This window comes from Sinohyriopsis cumingii, chromosome 14 (genome assembly GCF_028554795.1).
Source record: "Sinohyriopsis cumingii isolate HCF-2022 chromosome 14, ASM2855479v2, whole genome shotgun sequence".
Taxonomy (NCBI): domain Eukaryota; kingdom Metazoa; phylum Mollusca; class Bivalvia; order Unionida; family Unionidae; genus Sinohyriopsis; species Sinohyriopsis cumingii.
In genome coordinates, this window is record NC_142974.1 from 103,957,203 (window position 1) to 103,980,167 (window position 22,965).

The window sequence follows — 22,965 nt, forward strand, 5'->3', positions numbered from 1 at the left end:
TATATAACTTTCAGAAATGTATACAGGAATCAGCTTTCTTTCACATGCAGGCTTGCAAAAATATCCAAAACATTTGTATTTGTGTGCCTGGAAATTTAGTATCCCCCCTTTAATAAACTCTCATTAATATTTCTTCCTTTTCAAATTAGCCTGGCGATAGTTTTCAACTGACAGCTTTTGTTACATCAATTTGACAGTGACAGTTGTTGACTCTTTGCGTGTTTTATTTATAACTAAGTTACGAAAATATTTCCTCCACACCGTACTATTTGCAGTAGTGCAAATGAACCGCATTTTGCGCGCTTGTGTTTGTGTTTTCGCGATAGCGCGCGCGCACACACACACACACACACACACACACATTTTGTGTTATGTGATGTGATTTGGATTTTTAACGTATTTTTCAGTCATATCACTACGGTGTCTGCAATGTGGCAGTTTATAGTGATGTCTAGCACTGGGGCATCATGCCGCAGACATGTAGCATGATGTCCCACCCAGTCACATTATCCTGACACCAGGCCGACCAGTCCTAACACCTTGAGCGCCAAGCGAGGAAGCTGTAAGTGCCCTTTTTGTAAGTCTTTGGTATGACTCGGCCGGGGATCGAACCCACGACCTTCCGCATCCGAGGCGGACGCTCTAACCACTAGGCCACCGGAGCGGTTCACACACATTTTCACATCTACAGATGATTTGTGTATACGTTGGCAAGGGATAGGTTTGTAAGTATAAGTTTACGTTACCCCGGGTGGCCGAACGGTCTAGGTGCTGGCTTTTACAGACCACTGACATCTCACTGCTTGGGTTTCGAGCCTTAGGACTGGACAACATGTGTATGTGAGAAAGCTTGTAAGTAGTTTCCTGCGGGTCGGTGGAGCTTCTTTTGGTGTTTACCCGGATCCTTCTTCCACCAAATATACGGCCGCCATGTATAGCTGAAAACTGGCTTTAACCCCATAACAACCAAACAACGTTACATAAAACCACAATACTTAAACATTTCAAAACCTCGATACAAACTAATCAGTCACCGTTATTTCGGCACACCTGGGAACTTAGATATTGTTCATTTCACTTGAAATTAAGAGTTCAACGTCGTTAATTATCGCACACCTGTAATAAGCCTTATGTAGGGTAATGTCAAGGAGCAAGTTTGAATGGTGCAGAGATGAATTTTATGGGCTAAAACGTTTTGCCTGAGCTCCGCATTGTTCATTAAAATCTTGTTGGCATTAACTTATCCGTGTTTGTAAATGTCGTGCGCCAAAACGGGGCTGTCGATCTGTAAAGGTTTATAAGAATGCCATAAATCGACGATACACAGAAATCGATGACACACATCGCACTTTCAGACTGGTGAATATAAAACCCAATTTATATTACCACGGAGCTTACATATTAAAAGCAACAAACATAATTATCTTAAATTATTACAGAGCATACATTTAAAATCAATCGAATGTTAAAAAACCTTTCTAGTGTTGGTAAAAGGCATAGATTTAGAAGGCATCTTTAATGTCTTTCCACTTGAATTATTTATCAGATCATTGATGATTTTCAACCCTTTTACTCCACAACCAGTTCTTTTGCCTTGCATTCCTTGAGATGCTTTGTCTTTTTCTTGCTGTCCTTTTTGTTTGGAATTGTGGTCATAGCTTTTCAAAGTTTTTATTTTTATCTCGTGTTTACGAGCAGCATTTACAGCACTGCTACGGCTTAGTGATCTATCTTTTGTTCGGGAAAGTTTTCGGCCAGTTTTGTTCTCGTTGCCGCTGCTTTGCCCTCGTAATGCGTTACTACGTTTGCTTACTGAGCTATCTTTGCTCGTAACACTGCTCGACCGGCTTGCTTGTTTACTCCTCTTTAGACTGCTTCTTCTAGAACTATTTTTGCTGCTCGATGTAGAGCAAGATGCGGCTTTTCTCCCAGACGTGGGCCTTGACCTGCTTTTACTCTTTCTACGTCGGCTTCTTCCTCGGCGTGTTGCGCTGCTGCGTCCACTCTTATGACACAATTTACTGCTCTGACTTCGCGATCTTCGTTTCCTGCCATTTCGAGACCCTTGTCGATCATGTCTGGAGCTGTGCGAACGATGACGACTTTTACTTCTGTGTCGTTCAGATCTGCTGATAGACCTACATTTAGCAGACGAACTTCTTTTCTGAGAAGGACTAGACGCCGAAAGCCGCTGGCGAGTACCATTATCCTTATTAGAACTCTTTCTACTGCTTGCACTCGTAGCCCTAAGAACTGCTTCGCCCTTTTTATTCGCCCTCTTTTTGCCCTGTTCAGAACTTGTAGCCTTCCGGTCATCTCTGTCAAACTTAATTGCCATTTCAAAAAAACTTTCTGGGTTATGCTTAGATTTGTTTTGCGAAACGACTTTTAGTATATCACTTTTTGGCCTATTTCTATCCAAAAGAGATGTTGACGTCTCCTGTTTAGAAGACTCTTTCTTCTTTTGTTTAGATGACACTTTCCCACTTGCTATCCTTGTTACATTATCGCTGCATTCTCTTTCTAAACGCTCAAATTTATCATAAAATGAATCGGCTACACTTGCAGGCCTTTCAAGCCGCTTTTTAAACTTCGCGAGGTCAGCCTTTGATGGTAATGTTCCTTTCCCCGAGCCAGTTGAGACAACAATGCCTGACTTGGACTCTTTGCCTTTTGGAGATAGCCCATCTGTGGATGATTGCGCATTTAGCTTTGGTGGCTTTTGGTTTATTGAACTTACATATTTCTTTTTGACTGAATTAGGGCTGGACATTGCACCTTAAATTGCTCTCATCGCTCTTCAGGCAAGGAGGTGATGATTTCTGCGAAAGAAAAACGCATACTTTGTAAACAAATACTGCAAGAACCAAATATAGCAAAATATAATTCATGGGATTCGGATATGCACTGATAGTATCAAAGATAGTATCGCGTTTCAAGATTTACATTGATGGACATACACTTCCAAAATAATGTTAAAGGTCACTGGCCACATATATTGTACAAGCGTGTGATATTATTATAGTCATTAAAAACGCATTTGTTATTTATGTACACCATAAAAATGTTTAATTAGACTTAAAAATCCGCTTTTTAAAATGAAAATGACTATTCGGCAATATTCGTAAACAATCGGTAGTTTCCGGGTGCCAAAAACTGATATGTCGGACATCTGCCCCTTCAATTCAACTGAACCATTCAAGTGTTAAACTTTTTCACATGAATGTTTATAAATATATGACTGATTCTACGGATTTTAAACAATCTCATATGAGAAAAAAGATAGAAAGAGCGTAAGTAGAATATATTAAAAAAAGATTACAGTATAGTAATGTTACTACAGATGTAAAATATTAATGTTTAAAATAATCATAATACTTTTTGAACATGCAGAGGGTAGACTTTGATCAAGCTCTTTATTTAGCATTATTATACCAATATGAACTCAAAAGGATTTAAAAAATAGAAATATGAGGTATTACTCTGGGACGTTTATCATTTATAGGTGTACAAGTCTGTAGAATCAGTCATATAAATATAGTCTATACTTTTTTGTCATCAAGGTTTATGTCTCAAGATTTAAGAAACGAAATATTTTTGTATTGAATTTGTGCCTCCCAACCCCCGCACGGTACAATAAAATTGATAAAGAAAACATTTATTTGAAAATAAAATGAAAGAAACTAACCTTGCATTGTTATCATTTATTCCTTCTTTTTTCATCATGCGAAATTTGGCGTACGCATCCTTACTATAGTGTGTATCGCTTATGTCAGAGAACACAATCGCAAAAGAGACGGGAATATCACCCGATTGCTTGAAGGCAAACGCCATTCACGCATGATACGTTAGAAGGTACAAAATGACTAAGATTGTATTGTATCCAGGTTAACTATACGATGGTTTCTCGCAAATATTTTCTTTGAAAATACATTAACTGTGAGTGCAAATGATAATCTTTTCGCAAACATGGATTACAAACGTATTATTAAAGCAAGTCATTGATGTGTATAATATTTACCTTGCAAATAACATTGGTCATTTGTATCAATTATGATTATATATGTCAAGCAAATAGAAGCCCTGGTGACGAACAAAACAACTGGCAGCGAACAATAAACTCATTTCTTAAACATACCAACAGGATATCATATATAAAAGTTATTTTATTACAAAGCAAGCCAATCCAGGAAACTGACTTTGTATTCTTCTAAGTGTGCCTATTTTTTAAATGATGTCGCCCGACATAAGGAAGCCAACTTTGGTACCTTTGGATTCTTTTAAGTGTACCGATTTCTGTTTTTTACAAAGTCGGCTGACATAGGGAAGCCAGCATTGATTCCTTTTTACCTATATTGATGGGAATTTTGAAATGAAATTAAAACAATAGAACAGTTAGAAAGCGACACAATCTAGCGCGTCGTGCACGCACATCGTTATAAGGCTTAGCAGTAAACTAGGTTCATCTAAATGTTCCTTATCCATTCTTCATATTGTTTTATTTTTCGACAACAAGAAGCATGTACTTTGTCTTGCGGGAATAAATGTACGTCATTTCCTGTTGGCGTCCTCTATAGGTGGAAAATCGTAGCTAAGAGGAAGTAGCAGCGTTGTATGCTTATATTTCCAGTCATTAAATTATTGTTTATTCTTTACACTTGATAATTTTTTAATTCTTTTTGTGCCAGTATGACTATTTCTAATCATGTAATGCAAAACTGATGTAAAAAGAAAAAAGGTTAGAGTATGGCCGGTGACTTTTAAGCAAACGGAGCAAAATTAAGCAAATACGAACGAAAGAAAAAACACCGCAATTAATTTCTTTGTTTCGTCCAAACCGATTCGTTAGTTCCTTGTTAAAATCAGCTGCAAGGGTTTTGAAAGAAAAAAAAAAAAAAAAAAAACAACAAAAAAACAAAACGGACAACAACTTTACTGTAGATATAGTTTAATATAAAATATGACAGTCACATTATTGACAGTGTTAAATTTCAAATAGGTCATACCGACGATACATATGTTCTTTTTCTAATAACTATGAAACTGGGGCATATATTCTATAACATTGCTGAATGCCATACTTGAAACACTACAGGTTATGTGTAATGTATGTTTTGAGTAATATGTTATATTTAATAGTTGTCCGTGTTTTATTGCAAAATCTTATTATCATGAATGGACTTTTGAAAACGCCCCGTAAAAAGGGTATATTAGAATTGTATGGACTCTATTTAACATCTGAGCAAGGAATGGCAAATTAAAAAAAAATTTCTAAAGAAAAATCACGTAGACCACAAAACACAGAACGACAAATTAAACAAACATTCTTTCAGACGAAAAATCACGTAGACTATAAAACCCGTCTTCTTCATATGTATACTTACATTTTGCTGGCTGACTTCATCTCTACAATCCACGGTACGTCAGTCTTGTACAGACAATCAAACCGCTGACTTATTATTTACGAGTCCCTTACAAACTGCCTGAATTGCCTATTAACCCCCCTCTGGCACAGAAGAAGAAACACTGTCTTGAATAGATCAGTCATCAATAGTACTGCATTACCATTGGGGGTGGGGTGGGTATTCGGTTCGTGGAGAAATGAGCTGTAAGCTAATTGTCAGTTGCTTTAACTCCATTCATGCTTATCCAATTTTTATTGCTTGTTTGTTTGTTGTTGTTTTATTGAACAAAGACGATTCGGATAAACATGGAAACAGTCAGCGTGAGATAACTAAAATAAAAATGCATTGAAGTCATGTAACTACGTTCCTTCCATCATTTTTTTTTTTATAAAACGAAAAGGGCTGTCAAATTGTCGCCTCTTAATGTGAAGTAAAATCTTCACATCGGGAGCCCCATTCCGCATTGTCATATTTACAGTGTATTTGATTACTTATCAGTCATCTTTCTTTTGTTTAGACTGGTCATATACTGTTTCAAATCTCAAAGACATCATAATGAATCACGGTAATTGTTGTGGTGAACAAGATGTGAGTCGTCGAGCTAGTAAACCATCAAATCATTGTTTCCTGCCATCGACAAGGAAAGCACTCTTCTTTTATAGAGTCAGTGCCTATATCGAGACGACTCTAGTCTCGTAATCTTGCTATCATCCTGGAGAGCTAAACTTTTTATAGTCACTCATCCTGTTGATGCTGTGTTCTGACTGCGGGATATGGTTGGCATTTTATCTATAATTCCTTCAATGCAATACTGACATGCCTGTATCAATACAAGTCCATATTCAAGCAATTTATCGATGCAGATTTGAGAACCGTCTTGATTTGGATATTCGTTTTGCGGACACGCGACCAGGAAGGCGTGGGTTTTAATCTTACCCATCTCAGACCGTGTGGGACGCCGTGGTATCCCCCTTGGGCAGGGCATTTTATTCCAACTGCATTCGCATGATATACTTGTTAATGTGCTGCTGTGTCGTTTCACTCAGATAAATGTACCGTGACCGTGCAGATTTATTTCCCCTATCAATCAATGATTCAGACTTACTACCCCGAGAGAAGCTTTTCCCATCTTTTAAGGTCGCCCTAATTGTTTTACTATTAAAGAAACTAATCACTTTCATGTACATAAATATTTCAAATGCTTGCTATAGATCTTTCGTGTTGTTGTTGTATATAATGTAATTATAAACGATGTTTTCGTTGACGTTTCGGAAGTTTTAACGGTAACCTCTTTGAAAAACAAAGCCAGCGTTGAAGTAAATAGAGACTACTTTGGTGCTAAATATCACCAATGCTAAAATTACAGCCAAATTCTTGCCTAAAATGTGATGAGTTTTTCACAATGGAGAACCGAATACTCGCACTTATAATCAGATCTCGTGATATCAACTGTTCTACTTCAGGTTACGCTCCACGGTTCTCGCAAGTTTAAATCCTCAGACGTCTAGATGAAGGTATTGCATTACTAAATTAATCACGTGAAGTAGCAAAATTCATTAAAAATTAGCCTAAATTTAGTATTTTTTGCCCTTCCTTGTCCTGACCAAATTTTTTCCTACAGTTATTCTTTGGAGATCACAGGACCGGATATTACCTGCCTTAAGAAAATCGAAGCAGCATAACTTTTTAAATCTGATCTCAAACATTTGATAAACAGTTTTGTTCTTTAAGGCCGGGCATTCACTTTTAGGGTATCGTTTCGCATTAGAATCCTGTGGTAATAACACTAAGCAAAATACCCGCAACAACATGTTAATACTGAAGGCTTAAATAAGTCTGACGTACACTAACATTTCGTCTTGTATTATGATTCAAATTACACAAGATCCTGTTGGGATTAACTTTCTCATTTAGAAATTCGGGATTCACTTTTTCATTTAGAAATTTACTCCTGTGCAGAATATAAAACTGTGTAGTTGAACCTCGGATTACGCTTCACAGTTTCATAAAATGCCTCTCTCTCTCAAACGTATGTCGTCTGCTTAAGGTTCAAGCTTAAGTTGATCATGTCCCAGAACTGACTTTCTTTTCCTTCTCATAGACTCCAAATAAGTTTAATATCAGTGTAACAGTTCGTTTTATTGCGCTTTATTTGTAATTAAAAAAAGGCAGGTCAGTTATATATATATATATATATATATATATATATATATATATATATATATATATATATATATATATATATATATATATATATATATATATATATATATATATATATACACTGAGCTAACTAACAGCATAGTTTCGCATTCGAACCATCGTAATTATATTGAGCTAGATTACTACAGCATTTGGTACATACTGAATTTATGCCTACATAACTATTCCTAAACTATTCTTTGATTAGCTTATGATCCAGTATGCCAAGTGTCGTAACTAAAAAAAACTGTTTTAATTTTTTTTAACATGTGCAAAATACGAAACAGTGGAGTGGAACCCTAATAACCATAAATAAGTCTCCACCTAAAAACACTATTCAGAACTGCATTATAATTGCCATTCTTTTTTCTTCTTTTTTTGAAAGAGCAATGGAATAAGATATCTTTCGTTACTGATGACTAGTTATACTTTTACTGTAATAAAGGCCATATCGTAAGTTCAGTATTTCGACGTTAGTATTTTTAGTTCTAATAATATCAGAAGAGAATCAAATAATGTGTTTATGATCCTTTAATTTCATATTTAAAATAAGGGTAAGTCCATAGGCTTGTCATTTACTTCTCTCTGAAAATGAATATTTAAAACAAAAAATCTATCGAAATTTTATTATATGCTGGGAACTGAAAACTCGTTTTTGACTAACTGCAGCTATTTATCTAAATCCAGCAGTTTCGAGCAGACGAACAATGATCCACACCTCATTGCATGTCACAGCTAATGATTACCACAACAGTTATCCCAGTCACAACAGAGTTATCCCAGTCACAACAGAGTTGTCCCAAGCCTCTTTATTAACATACACTGGAACTTTCATGAAAAATGGCTAGAATTTGTATGTGATAAATAATAGCTTGGTGACGGACATTAGGCCTCAATGTCCGACAAGCTTCCAGTAAATTTTTATAAATCTTGATGTCGTTCAGCTTGCTAGCTAGCGATACCATTGGTCGGCAGTCCATGGGTGTCGCCACCTGTTGGGGTTCGACTTGACATACTGCCATAAGTTAATTGCTGAATAATGAGAAGTACCTGCACATGAACCGACAGTAAATGCTTGCGCTACCGGTAATTGTTTATGATGTCCATTATTCGAGATGATTTAGTAGGCAAACTCATCAAGGGGGCGTCACTAGTTACTTTGTACTTTTGAGATAGTGAGATGTATGTTAGGTGAAGTTGTTTGCATTTTAAACATGCATAGTGGAGAGAATGTTGGCATACCTCTATGATACTTTGATGTAATATGTCAGCCATTTCTTTGTAAATTGTACTTTTGGAAATTGTAAATGATCCAGGCACACTGCTAACTAAAATGACTGCTCCCTTGTGCTTCAACAATCAGTCTAAATTTGTCTAAAGTACAATATCCTTAGCCGACTAGACAATACCATTTTCTGAAAGTGCAATGAATGAATTATCAAATATATAAAATGTGAAGTTCAGGAAGTGAAAATGGCCAAGGGGAACTAGCACTTTTTTGAAAGGTGCGCATCTGGAGTAAAGCCAAGCTTTATGCTCTATAACCCTTATTACACCCATTAATCATACACCAAAATAAAGGAAATTAAAGGTTCTTTGAACAATACTTAAGATAATCAAGGTGTTTTTTTAAAAAAAAATAGCCAGTATAACCAATGAGTAAACCGGAGGAAATTCCTTTTATTTTTAAATTCTAACCCGTGCAAATTGCGAAACTGTAGAGCGCCACCCAAGACGATCTAAATAAGACGAGAACAACGCCGTCGGACTTGGATTGTACATGGAATAACAATGTATGGAAGGAGCTACCGTGCATTAATATGTAATTAACAAAAATATATTGTTCCCTTAATTGAATAATGCCAGTGTATATAGACATCAGTTCTATAATATAATGCTTTGTTCTCATAGATTCTTTTGAAAACATGTTGCAATATATATCAAATATCTGTATCTAAGTCTTAGATCCGAAAATAAAATTTAAATATAACCTTTTTACTCAAGGGATATAACTACGCTAAAAAGACGATGCTAATATTAGTTCAGTGGAGTGACAATGAGCATTTTAGATTTTTGGTATTGGTATTGGTTGGCATCTTCTGTATGTCATGATATATTTCATATGGCACGAAATCACACGTGCATGCATGCAAACCCATGAGCTGTGAAAGGTACCAGTATATTCATGTGGAGTATGAGACTGTTGGTCTATATCAGTTACCAAACAAAACCGCGATTACAGCAATACTGTGAATATATTCTTGGAAATTGCGACGTTACAAATACAACGTAATAGTACAGTCACAGCTCTTGTTCTTTTTTTGTATTTATATACCTTTGTTTGTTACTTAAAGGAAAGCATTCCACTTTTACTGTCTGTAAATCCACTACCACCCGGTTCCGTGTCTGCTCTCGGAGTCGTCGGTGGTTTTCCAATTCCCATGCACCATTTCAAATTAGGCCATGCTAATTAGTTTATCCTCGATAACCATCGCGTACAGTTTATTAATCGTACTGAGATTACTTTGTGCTGCCTCGGGAAAGACTAGATAAGCACGTATTCGCTAATGGAATCATATCGAAATAATTTTGTCAGCGCCGCTTGCGACAAAGGTTACTATCGATATAGCCCCGACAACAATTCCGACTGGCGTGCCTATAGTGGATGCTATGGTTGCGATTCCCGCCATACCCAGACCAACGGTTGTTGATACGGCAATTCCAAAAACTGCATAGGCAACAAGGAATGCACGTTTGTATTTCACCAATAGCACGGTTCTCTTGTAGATTTCATCTTGCAGTTGGTGCTCCGCTTCGATTATTTTGTTCACGTTGCAAACATTTAGGGTCTATCACAGTTTTTCCATTAATAATGTAATCCTGTATTACAGTTACTCGACACACCGACCTTAATAAGGTGCAACTCGCACTTCTAACAAATTACTCTTTTTTACTTGCATAAATGTCACAGAATTGTAAAAAGGATATCTGTCTGAGGAATATTCAAATCTCCGACGACAGTACATTCTGAGTCCATAGCACCACGTTCAAACAAAAACAATGAAATAACACTACTGAATAATGATTGTTCTCGTCTTCGCTCAAATGATGTTAAACTAAAAAGTGATTCAAATAATATTCGAGATCTTTCTTGTCTTAGTTGAGTCAATGCTGGTTTACCATATCAATCGGAAAGTTAACCGAGGTGGATTCGGCGGTGAATTCCACTTCATTTTTGTAGAAACAATCCCTGGGTCTCTTAGCATCTGTTGGTTCCGTCAACGATTGGACGCGTTTACGTGTTAATGATATAACACCAAGCTGGCATGGAATAGGTATTGGCGTATATGAATGTAGAATTTGTCGAAGCTGCTGAAGAAGAAGAACTAGAGAGGTGGACGGAGCAACAAGAAAAGAAAGGAAGCGGACTTGTTGGACCATGTGACCCTAATCACATGGTCCAACAATTTCGCTTCATTTCTTTTCTTGTTGCTCCGTCCACCTCTCTAGTTCTTCTTCTTCCGTAGCTTCGACAAATTCTTCTTCAATTTTTTTCCGTGTGGGAGCAGTTATTTGTGCCCGTGTTGGTACAGGTAGTACTTCCAGGTATTGCTTGAGATAATGGTTTTACTACCGTATACGAAATGATTCTGGTATCGTGGCTTAGTTTTTCTTTCTTCGTAATTTTTTTGGCTTGCCTGTTCATCCTATGAGGATGCTCTTGACCAACGATGTTGTCTTTCTGCTTCTACTGTATTCATACACTCGTTAAAATCTTCATAGGCTCGGCTAATGTTTCCATATTAATCCATATCAAGCATTTTCCTATACGCCTCATATAGCCAACTCTATGAAGATTGGACAAACCCAGTTGTCTCCCCGTATAACAACTGTGTTCATACATCATACACCTTCTGTGTTGGTTGGTTGTCGAACATCTGATTCCAATAGCCGGGTACATGATAACTATAATATTCAGGTGCAATCTTCATGCGAAGTCTGTCACGAATGTAGCTTATCTTGAGCACTTTTACGGCTACACGCAGACCGTTAACACGGCCAAGTCGATCCAGGTAAAGAATTTCTCGGATCTGTTACTACGCTGTTAACAAAGCAACACGTGAGAGTTAATGTTGGACATTTCAATACACATCACGACGAAGCTATATTTGAACAAATTAATCGTACACTTGCCGAACGATTACTAAGACATCAATATGCGCAAGAATTTTTGATGACATGACGGAGGGGGTGGGAGGGTTGGCCTCCGAGAGCGATCTCACATCGCAGAGCAATCACACCAGTGGGTTAACACGACTTCGTTTAGTCATACAAACACGAACTAATGAAATCACACGCACGACTGGATTAAAACCTGCAGATGTGTTTCGGGGGAAAAGGCTGTCACCGTTACTTATAAAAAGATTTTACAACTATCGTCGTTAGAATTACTCGAACATAAATGTGTCCGATACTTATATGCATTAGGGGAGTTAGAAGGAGGGACCTATTTCTTTACTGACCCGGTATGGTCCAGCGATGTATTTACAATTTTAGATTGTATTGATTATCTAAGACAACTAGCACACTATCACGTGGAGCCTGCAGATCGCTCTTCGGTCCAACCAAAAGGCGGAACATTTATGCAGGAGGAACTGCAAGTCGTTCATGATAATACGGAACTACCACCAAGATCGAATTTTATTACTTGGTCGTATTAATGCATCAAATTACTCACAGGGTGACTGGCAGTCGCGTGATGTCCAAACCAGAAAATGGCAATTCTATGAGGGAATATTTATCGTTTGATATCAAGCATTGAGAAACTCACCACGGTGCATCGATATACACACATGCTATGTTTCGTTGACTGGATCATATTTTGCTGTGTGTATAAATTCACGTCGCTCACGAAGGCATTCCTCGCACATCTTAACAACGAATCCGTATCCATTTATACAGTGTCGCCTTACCATTATTATTTGTCGTATTAAAACTCGTAGATAAGCAGTTTGGACAAGTGTAACACTGACGCGCCAACAAGCTTAAGTTTCGATAGTGTACTATGTACAGCAATGAGTCCACCATCGAAGATCTTCTGGGATTCAATTGCCGGGTCAGCAATGAGCCAACCATCGAAGATCTTCTGGGATTCAATTGCCGGGTCAGCAATGAGCCAACCATCGAAGATCTTCTGGGATTCAATTGCCGGGTCAGCAATGAGCCAACGAAGCTCATCTTATTCACTATGCACAACATGGTCGACTCGAATTCTCTTTGGCAAATTCTCCATCGTTTTGTCAATAACAGAATTACTCACGAGCTTGAAAACGTCTTTTTTAAAACCATCTTTTGCATCCGATCGCAGATTTGTATTCATCTGTATGTATGGTGTCATCCATGCTTGTTGTCGAAACTCAGGTACCCGTTGGATTTTATTTATTTACGTTCGTAATTGCAAATGCTGATTTTGTAGGTGGACTACGTATTCGGTTTTAGTCCGAAGATCTGTGACATATTTGGTTCATTCAGTAAAACTGCGTCCTGCATCGTCTACAATGCCATACTGATAAGTGAACAACCACTCGTGCGGCAAGGAGGGTGGGGGGCTACACCAACGCTCATGAATCCAGTGGATGATAGTTAGGGGTGTGATGAAGTTCTTCATGTTATTCTAAATCATCTTTAAAGAAACATCCATAGTCGCTGTTGATGTTATACTCATGTATGTGATTGTGATTGTGAATGTGCATGTGAAAACAAAAACCACCAACAGGCAGGAATTGCATTATTCCCCAACCATAAAGATTGTTGGAATCTAAATAAATTATTGTGTATGAATTTGGGATGGTGGGGTCATATCCGTCCACGTTTGGATTATTGGCACAAGCATAGTGATAATCTGCCATCGAAATCCCACTGCGGATTCCACGCTCAGCGAACAAATTATGATCAATATCGTTGAGCAATTGTAACTCCACTTTGGGTTTCCATAGTAGTGCACCCAAGACATTCCCCGTGATGTGAAATGGTGCACGGGTTCTATCTTACATCCTTGTATGGTTGTAGGGCGGAATGCCTCAAACACAACCACGAGCGATAACACATCCGTGCGCAAATACAAACAATGACTGTCAAAAAGGTTTTAACATTCGAATGAACACCGTGCAGTTTTTGCATATTTATCATCTTTCGTATTTACTGAAATTTCCTCTCCGGAAGGCGATGAGTAAAATGCCTTAATCGGTGTCAACTGTGTCTCAATAAACTTCACTCATTAAGTCATGCAATGGTAAGGATACGCCCTACTGTGGGTGAGCAGACTGACGATTTCATCATTGACACGACCCTATAGACATAATGTTTAGAATCCATCATTACCATCATTTGCTTGGCTACTAGTCAAGTTGTCAAGTGATGAATTCTAAAACAAAAACAAGTCAATACATTGCATCTGTCACAGCCTAAACGTTGTGTATTTTCCATTGTATTGTGGGTGACGCTTATTGATGCATACCAAGTTGTGGATGTGGCTTGCATTATCAAGTGGCTATGAAACACTACGGGGATTTTTATTTTATTTGGTTTAATCTGCAACCGTAAATTGCATGAGATATGTGAAGCTCCTCTATACGCGCCAGTGATGTATCAGTCATCATGAATTTTGAAATCAGTGACGCTAAAATCGCCATCACAGATCCAGCGAAAAGTGTCCACAGAAAACTGACTAATATCTTCATGGGTCATGGTCATGTCTGCGGTTGAATATAGCTGTGGTCGGATACGTTTAACGGTAACCTCAAGCGTTTTAATAAACACCTTAACCTTGGTCAAGGCGTTAGCACCAGTGGGGCGATATAACACTGATGGTTCAATTTGCCCGTCCCATCTGCAAACAATGTAATAAACTCCACATGGGACATGTTCCGCAGCTCGGACTGTATTTGTCTTGTTGTCCGACGACTTCTGGTTGTTCAAATGAACGTTTAAACATTCACAGTCCGCATAGATGATATACGGTACTTTCATTTCTCGCAGCATCGCTGTAAACTTAAAACAGCTTTACCGGGTTCTGGCATATTCGTACGCTGCGGTGTTCACAGATCTCACCACAGTAAAAATCATAGTGGTCAAACAACTGTTGTTTGCTAAATAAATGAAAGCAACGTCGGCATATAAATTTCTTTGCGTTGTGTATGCGGTGCCGGTTAACCAACCGCGAAAGATTCTTCCTCCATGCATAGACTTAATTACTCTTAACTAATCATATCGCTTAGCAATAACAGATACATGTCAGTCCGCCCAAGCGAATCTTTGTTTCTTTGCATGTGGGGATAGTACAAGGTGGATAACATCCTTTGTCCCAAGCCAATACATCACTTAGCACTTGAGAACGGCTGAGTGTATCGAATGAAGAGAACTGGACAGAGAACAATCTTGTGCAGCAATAAAACATAGATCAACTAGGCCGGAATGTTTTCTATTTGCCGACTCAAACTTGTGTCCTGTTGACTAAATAAGAGCTTGAACCTTAGTAAGGCTGTATCGTGAATACCAAATATATGCTGCAGATGGTGAATCAATATGCCATGGTCTATTGTGTCAAATGCCGTTGACAAAAGGTTGAGGACTTTAATCTTTCCACTATCCAAAGCAGAGAGAAGGTCGATAACTACTCCCATTAGACAGTTTTAGTATGGCGATTGTGATATGCAGTATGTAAATTTCTATATGTCTATATGAATTCAGATGAGATACAAGATGGGATTGGTCAACCTTTTTTACGATTTTTGTTCATGAATGAGAGGCTAAAAACGAGGCGGTTGTTCTTTAAATCGTAGTGTCAAGAATCGGTTGTTTCAAAAGAGGCTTTTGCAAAGGCAGTTTTGAAAAATTATGGGAATTTTTTGGATGAGAGATAAGCCTTTATAATATATGTTAGTAAAGCCATTATCAAGCTTATTTCAAATGGATTGAACTTCGTCACGGAAAAATAATTTGCGAACGGGTCCGGAGGGTCAATCGGAGAGATAAGTTATATGCGTACCCATACATGATAAGCATGATGGTCTTGAATAATAATTGTATGACTCAAACATTGCACTGGCTTCTAATAATTTGAGAAACTCTTATATTAACGTTTATCGATTTCGTCTAACTCTTACGTAAGGACAAGAAATACATAATCTGCTTTGAGATATCGGGTACGCCAGATTTTTACATTCCGTTGTGAATCGGCAATCGAAAAACTCACTACTACTGAGAGAGAGAGAGAGATCTGTATAAGCACTGGACAAATATTAATCGGTCTAGTAGTATTGCACGGTTTATACTCATGTTCAAAGATTGCATCCGTAATACATTGTCACATTCATGTCTAAAGATTGTGGTCATGCAAACAATTAATGTACAGTCGCATTCTTGAAGACGTTTATACATAACAGTGATAACAACGGTGCTGCTAGTAAATTTTGCTCCATATGACTATCCTCTTGCACGGATGCATATTGGTAACTTTCACAGTCCATGACGCATACACATGTGACTTTGTGTCCTATGAGGACAAAGTCACGGGGTATAGTAGCAGCTGACCCAGATAAATCCCAAACATATGAAACGTTCATTGTCACTCTACTAGTTCTTTTGTACGATGTTTCAAGGCAGTCTGGTTTAAAGATTTCTGTACAAAATCTGGAAATGCTATAAAAGAGTCATTGAACCTCGGCTTCTCAGCTCTAACAGCAACACGCCCAATTCGGCTGTGTTTAAAACATCATTCTGAGTAAGAGTACGGGCTTTATTCAAAGCTTAATCAGTTGCTTAGGATCATTCCTGCTTTGGAAACATCTTTCCAATTCATTCTAAGAATTTTGTTATTGAAAATCGTCTAAAATGATACGTTCATATCATTTCGTTTGGCTTTAAGGTATACCGTTTTTACATAACTTGGGATGTCGAGACGAATGCTGGTGAATATTGAATATTGCTAATTTACCTTAGCATGCACAATTATATATATATATATATATATATATATATATATATATATATATATATATATATATATATATATATATATATATATATATATATATATTAAAGTTGTATTCTATTTAATTTTTGAAATAAATATTTGCACTACTTTAACTGGGACTGATCTGATAAAGTGTTATTTGAACACTTACGGCATATGTTATTTGTATTTACGTCTTTGCTCATACAATTATCACTTTATCATATTTTAGCTATTATAAGTTTGATATAGGGGAATCGGTCTTCGAAGATAATTCTCAGCTGAGTAAATTAGCCAATTATTAGGTAAAGGCGTCGCTCATAATGAACCGTATTAACGAGAGCTCATGATGGCATGGATTAGTTTTGTTAACCACCCCACCCCACCCCCAATTTATTCACACCTCAAAATAGAGGAACCCATAGCGCATGGGGTTTTATCTGTAATGGTACGCCTGCAAGTAGCCACGTTCTAGTTCTTTTTCTTGAAATGATCAATAAAAAGCTATAAAATGTTGCTTGCGCCAATTTTACGGAGTTATTGAATTTTAATTTAAATCATCGGAGTAGCTTTGGAAGGTGTATCGCATCTAAATCTAAGTTTATTCCAATATAGCGGAAACAAATGCCAATATTTCACAGACACACGCCATTATTTGTAAAAATGCCCATGTATCTAAATTTAACTGAGGTATGATCACAGATGCTCGAAAACATTACGAATGCTTCAACACTAATTGGTTAAAAAATGTTGAAAATGATTAATATCTCCCACTCCTGAGAATTTAATGACTAAACTTTGTGTTGAAATCGCGCTAAAATAAAATCCAGGGGCTGATCGGGAGTGTGGGTTGGGTGGGGGTTGAGGCTCATGCAGTTTCCACCCCAAACTCCAACCACACCCAGATCGGCCCCTGGATTTTATCTTAGCGCTATTTCAACACAAAGTTCAGCAAAATTAAGTTCGAATGAATATAAACCATTCTTAGATATTTTACAAAAATACAGTTAGATGGTTATTATGCTCTGGAAACACTTACAATGTAGTAGCTTCCGGTAAGGGCGTCCGTTTCGGATGTGGGAGGTCTCGGGTTCGACCCCCGGCTGAATCATACCAAAGACTTACAAAAATGGTACTAATAGCTGCCTAGCTAGGTGTTCAGCATTAAAAGGTTAGTGTTACGACTGGTTGGACTGGTGTCAGGATAATGTGACTGTGGGACATCATGATACATGTCTGCGTCATGATGACCAGTGCCAGACATCACCATAAACTGCCACACTGGAGATATGACTCAAATTTTTTAAAAGCTACTTTAAAAATCCGAGTCACACACACACACACACACACACACACACTTATTTATATATATACACGCACGCTACTGGTGAAAGCGCCCGTATGGGCCCCATCAATGGTTCCGTCCCATACCATTTTCCTACTTTACTTGTGTTCTCTCCCCTAAACAATATTTCTGGATGCGCTCTTCAAGTCTACGAGTAAATGTCATACATGTCATGAGAATGACCTCTATTTTAAGAATGCAATGTACCCATGAAAGTTCTATTTTAATAATTAAATGTACTCTTGAAAATTCTATTGTAAGAGTTAAATGTACCATTGCAACTTCTATTTTAAGAATTAAATGTGGTCCTGAAAGTTATGTTTAATGCATTAAATGTACCCTTGAAAGTTCTATTGTAAAAGTTAAATGTGCTCTTGAAAAATCGTTTTTAAGAATTAAATGTACCCTTGAAAGTTATGTTTTGAGGATTAAATGTACCCTTGAAAGTTATATTGTTAGAGTTAAATATACCATTTAACCTACTATTTTAAGAATTAAATGTACCCTTCAAAGTTCTGTTTTAAGCATTAAATGTACCCTTGAGACTTCTAATTTTAACATTTAATGTACCCTTAAAACTATATATATATATATATATATATATATATATATATATATATATATATATATATATATATATATATATATATATTCGCTTGTAAATTCAAACCATCCGTTGTTTACGATGTATAAAAAATTATGATTAACATTTTAAATATGGAAGTAGAGGAGCGATATTTATAAGCGGTTTCGCCGTTTAGTTCTCGTTTCGTTTTTTAGTTCCATGTTCTGTTTTTCTGTAATTAAGATTTGATACTTCCTTTTACTTTAATAGCTTTTAGAGATTGAAGTGAAAACCTACCATGAAAAAGTCACTACTTTTAACTGCAATCGTTATAGTCCAATCAATTGTGTCGGGTGATATCTGATATCGTTGCATAACTATCTCTAAGTACAAGAAAAAGGCGAGATATGCCTCAATTTCATTAAAGGAAGAATGATTAACGTGTAACACGACTATACTTCAAACAAAGGATTTTTTTTGTCTTCAGTTGTCTGAACACATTAAATTTATGCTCCGCTTTTAAAGCATTTTCTTTTGTGTTTTTTTTTTCATTCCATGTCATGCGGAGAGAGAGAGAGAGAGAGAGAGAGAGTTATAAATATGCACTACATGAAGCGGAAAGCTCGTGATAATATGAAGTGCGTTTATTAACTTTAAAAAAAAAGAAGTCAAAAGACATCTTTAGTGTCTTCAAGTACTAACGTAGTGTAACTTTTGATTCACCTCAAACAAAAATAAAATATTATTTGTTTTCATTGATACATGTATTATGATCATGTATTCCTAGGGATACTATAAGATCTAAAATATACTCTTGTGAACTGGAAAATCGGGTCGGAGTCAAATATCAGGACCGGCTTTTATATGGCTCCAACTCCTGGGAAGATGACACGCTATGATCCCTCGTCGTTAGATATGGAGAACGACTGATTATATCATCAATGCAAATAGATTATCTTTACAAACCGATCATAACAAAAGATTGTTTGGAAGAGCTTCTTGATTCTGGCAAACACATTACATAAAAGAAAGAAAAAAAATATTATTTGGTAAGAAATAGATTGTCGTGTACGCATCTTTCAGTAATTTTAAGAGATAACTCTGTCGATAGGAAACATTAGTTTAAGAATGAATTTACTGTCGCGAATCGAGACAACGTATTTACTACATTAAAACCACCATTCATATCCTTAAATCACTGAACACAGAACTACAACCACTATTCATGTCTTGAAACCCCTGAACATAGAACTAAAACCACCATTAATGTCTTCAAATCATTGAAAACAAAACAAATCCACCATTCACGTACTCATATCCTAAATGTGGGGGCTGTCATCTCCATTATAGCATAATGCAAAGAGTTCCGTCAAACAAAATTACAAAAAATTATTATTTTCTCTGGTTCTGAAATATAAATATTTCTTGTTTTTTTTTAAACGTATTTCTCTCTACTGCAAATATGAGACACTCTCTGATACTAAAGTGTAATTCTGTCTGGTACTAAAGTGTAATTTTCTGTGGTACTAAACTATTATTCTCTCTGGTATTAAAGAACTAAAGTGTAATTCTCTGTGGTACTAAAGAGCTATTCTCTCTCTGCTACTAAAGTACTCAATTGTAATTCTCTTTGGTACTAAAGTGTAATTCTCTCTGTTATTAAAATAGTAAAGTGTGATTCTCTCTTATACAAACGTAATACAATGTAATTCTCTCTGGTACTAAAGAACTAATGTGTAATTCTTTGTGGTACAAGAATGTAATTCTCTGTGCTACTAAAGTGTAATTATCTGTGGCATTAAAATATAATTTTCTCTGGGATTAAAGTACTAAAGTGTAATTCTCTGTGGTACTAAAATGTAATTCTCTGTGGTACAAAAGTGTCATTCTCTTCGGTACTAAGGTGTAATTCTCTTTGGTATTAAAGTACTAAAGTGTAATTCTCTGTGGTACTTAAGTGTTATTCTCTGCGGTACTAAAGTGTAATTCTCTCTGGTATTAAAGTACTAAAATGTAATTCTCTGTGGTACTAAAGTTTTATTCTCTGTGGTACTAAAGTGTTATTCTCTGTGGTACTAAAATATAATTCTCCCTAGTACTAAAGTGTTATTCTCTGTGGTACTAAAGTGTTACTGTGTCTGGTCTTAAAGTACTAAAGTGTAATTCTCTGTGGTACAAAAGTGTAATTCTCTGTGGTACTAAAGTGTTATTCTCTGCGGTACTAAAGTGTAATTCTCTCTGGTATTAAAGTACTAAAATGTAATTCTCTGTGGTACTAAAGTGTTATTCTCTGTGGTACTAAAGTGTTATTCTCTGTGGTACTAAAATATAATTCTCCCAAGTACTAAAGTGTTATTCTCTGTGGTACTAAAGTGTTCCTGTGTCTGGTCTTAAAGTACTAAAGTGTAATTCTCTGTGGTACTAAAGTGCTATTCTCTGTGGTACTAAAGTGTAATTCTCTCTGGTATTAAAGTACTAAAATATAATTCTCCCTAGTTCTAAAGTGTTATTCTCTGTGGTACTAAAGTGTTACTGTGTCTGGTCTTAAAGTACTAAAGTGTAATTCTCTGTGGTACAAAAGTGTAATTCTCTGTAGTACTAAAATGTAATTCTCTCTGGTATTAACGTACTAAAGTGTAATTCTCTGTGGTACAAAAATATAAATCTCTCTGGTACTAAAGTGTAATTCTCTGTGGTACAAAAGTATAAATCTTTCTGGTACTAAAGCACAAAAGTGTAATTCTCTGTGGTACTAAAGTGTATGTCTCTGTGGTACTAAAGTGTATATCTCTGTGGTACTAAAATGTAATTCTCTGTGGTACTAAAGTATAATTCTCTGTGGTACTAAAGTGTAATTCTCTGTGGTACTAAAATATAATTCTCCCTAGCACTAAAGTACTAAAGTGTAATTCTCTGTGGTACTAAAGTGTTACTGTCTCTGTTCTTAAAGTACTAAAGTGCAATTCTTTGTGGTACAAAAGTGTAATTCTCTGTAGTACTAAAACGTAATTCTCTCTGGTATTAACGTACTAAAGTGTAATTCTCTGTGGTACAAAAATATAAATCTCTCTGGTACTAAAGCACAAAAGTGTAATTCTCTGTGGTACTAAAGTGTATATCTCTGTGGTACTAAAATGTATATCTCTGTGGTACTAAAGTGTATATCTCTGTGGTACTAAAATGTATATCTCTGTGGTACTAAAGTGTATATCTCTGTGGTACTAAAGTGTATATCTCTGTGGTACTAAAATGTATATCTCTGTGGTACTAAAGTATATATCTCTGTGGTACTAAAGTGTATATCTCTGTGGTACTAAAGTGTATATCTCTGTGGTACTAAAGTATATATCTCTGTGGTACTAAAATGTATATCTCTGTGGTACTAAAGTGTATATCTCTGTGGTACTAAAGTATATATCTCTGTGGTACTAAAGTATATATCTCTGTGGTACTAAAGTGTATATCTCTGTGGTACTAAAATGTATATCTCTGTGGTACTAAAGTATATATTTCTGTGGTACTAAAGTGTATATCTCTGTAATACTAAAATGTTATTCTCTCTGGTATTAACATACTAAGGCGTAATTCTCTCTGGTACTAAAGTTCTAACGTGTAATTATCTGTGTACTAAAGCGTAATTCTCTGTGGTTCTAAAGTGTAATTATCTGTGGTACTAAGAATATAATTCTCCGTGGTACTAACGTATTATTCCCTCTGGTACTAAAGTACTAAAGTGTTATTCTCCGTGGAACTAAAGTGGAATTATCTGTGGTACTAAAATATATATCTCCTGGTAGTAAAGTGCTAAAGTGTAATTCTCTGTGGTACTAATGTGTTACCCTCTCTGGTATTAAAGTGTAATTCTCTCTGGTATTAAAGTGTAATTCTCTGTGGTACTAAAGCGTAATAAAGTGTAATTCTCTGTGGTACTAAAGCGCAATTCCCTCTGGTGCTAAAGTGTTATTCTCTCTGGTATTAAAATACTAAGGTGTAATTCTCTCTGGTACCAAAGTACTAAAGTGTAATTCTCTCTGGTACTAAAGTACTAATGTGTAATTCTCTGTGTGCGAAAGCGTAATTCTATGTCGTTCTAAAGTGTAATTATCTGTGGTACGAAAGTATACGTCTCTGTGGTACTGAAATATAATTCTCTCTGGTACTAAAGCACTAAAGTGTAATTCTCTATGGAACTAAAGTGCAATTCTCTGTGGAACTAAAACATAATTCTCTGTGGTACTAAACTATAATTCTCTGTGGTGCTAATATGTTACTCTCTGCTATTAAAGCATCAAAGTGTAATTTTCTGTGACACAAAAAGTGTTTTTCTCTGTGGTACTAAAGTACTAAAATGTAATTCACCGTGGAACTAAAATATAATTCTCTCTGGTACTAAAGTGTAAATCTCTGTGGTGCTAAACTGTTACAGTCTCTGATA

At 36.4% G+C, this 22,965-nt stretch overlaps 1 protein-coding gene across 1 annotated transcript; it reads right to left on the reverse strand.

Annotated features, from left to right (window-relative positions):
• Window positions 1–404: 404 nt before the first annotated feature.
• Window positions 405–5,515, reverse strand: LOC149784533 (uncharacterized). The gene is made up of 2 exons (XM_089933283.1): window positions 5,385–5,515; window positions 405–2,822 (listed from the first exon to the last, which is right to left on the reverse strand). Exon 2 carries the CDS (start codon window positions 2,771–2,773, stop codon window positions 1,466–1,468), a length of 1,308 nt encoding a protein of 435 aa, XP_089789409.1. The 5' UTR covers window positions 2,774–2,822; window positions 5,385–5,515; the 3' UTR covers window positions 405–1,465.
• Between the last annotated feature and the right edge of the window lie 17,450 nt (window positions 5,516–22,965).

Bases quoted from the DNA above. Each gene is read 5' to 3' on its own strand.
- LOC149784533 (XM_089933283.1), bottom strand. From the start codon at position 2,773: ATGTCCAGCCCTAATTCAGTCAAAAAGAAATATGTAAGTTCAATAAAC.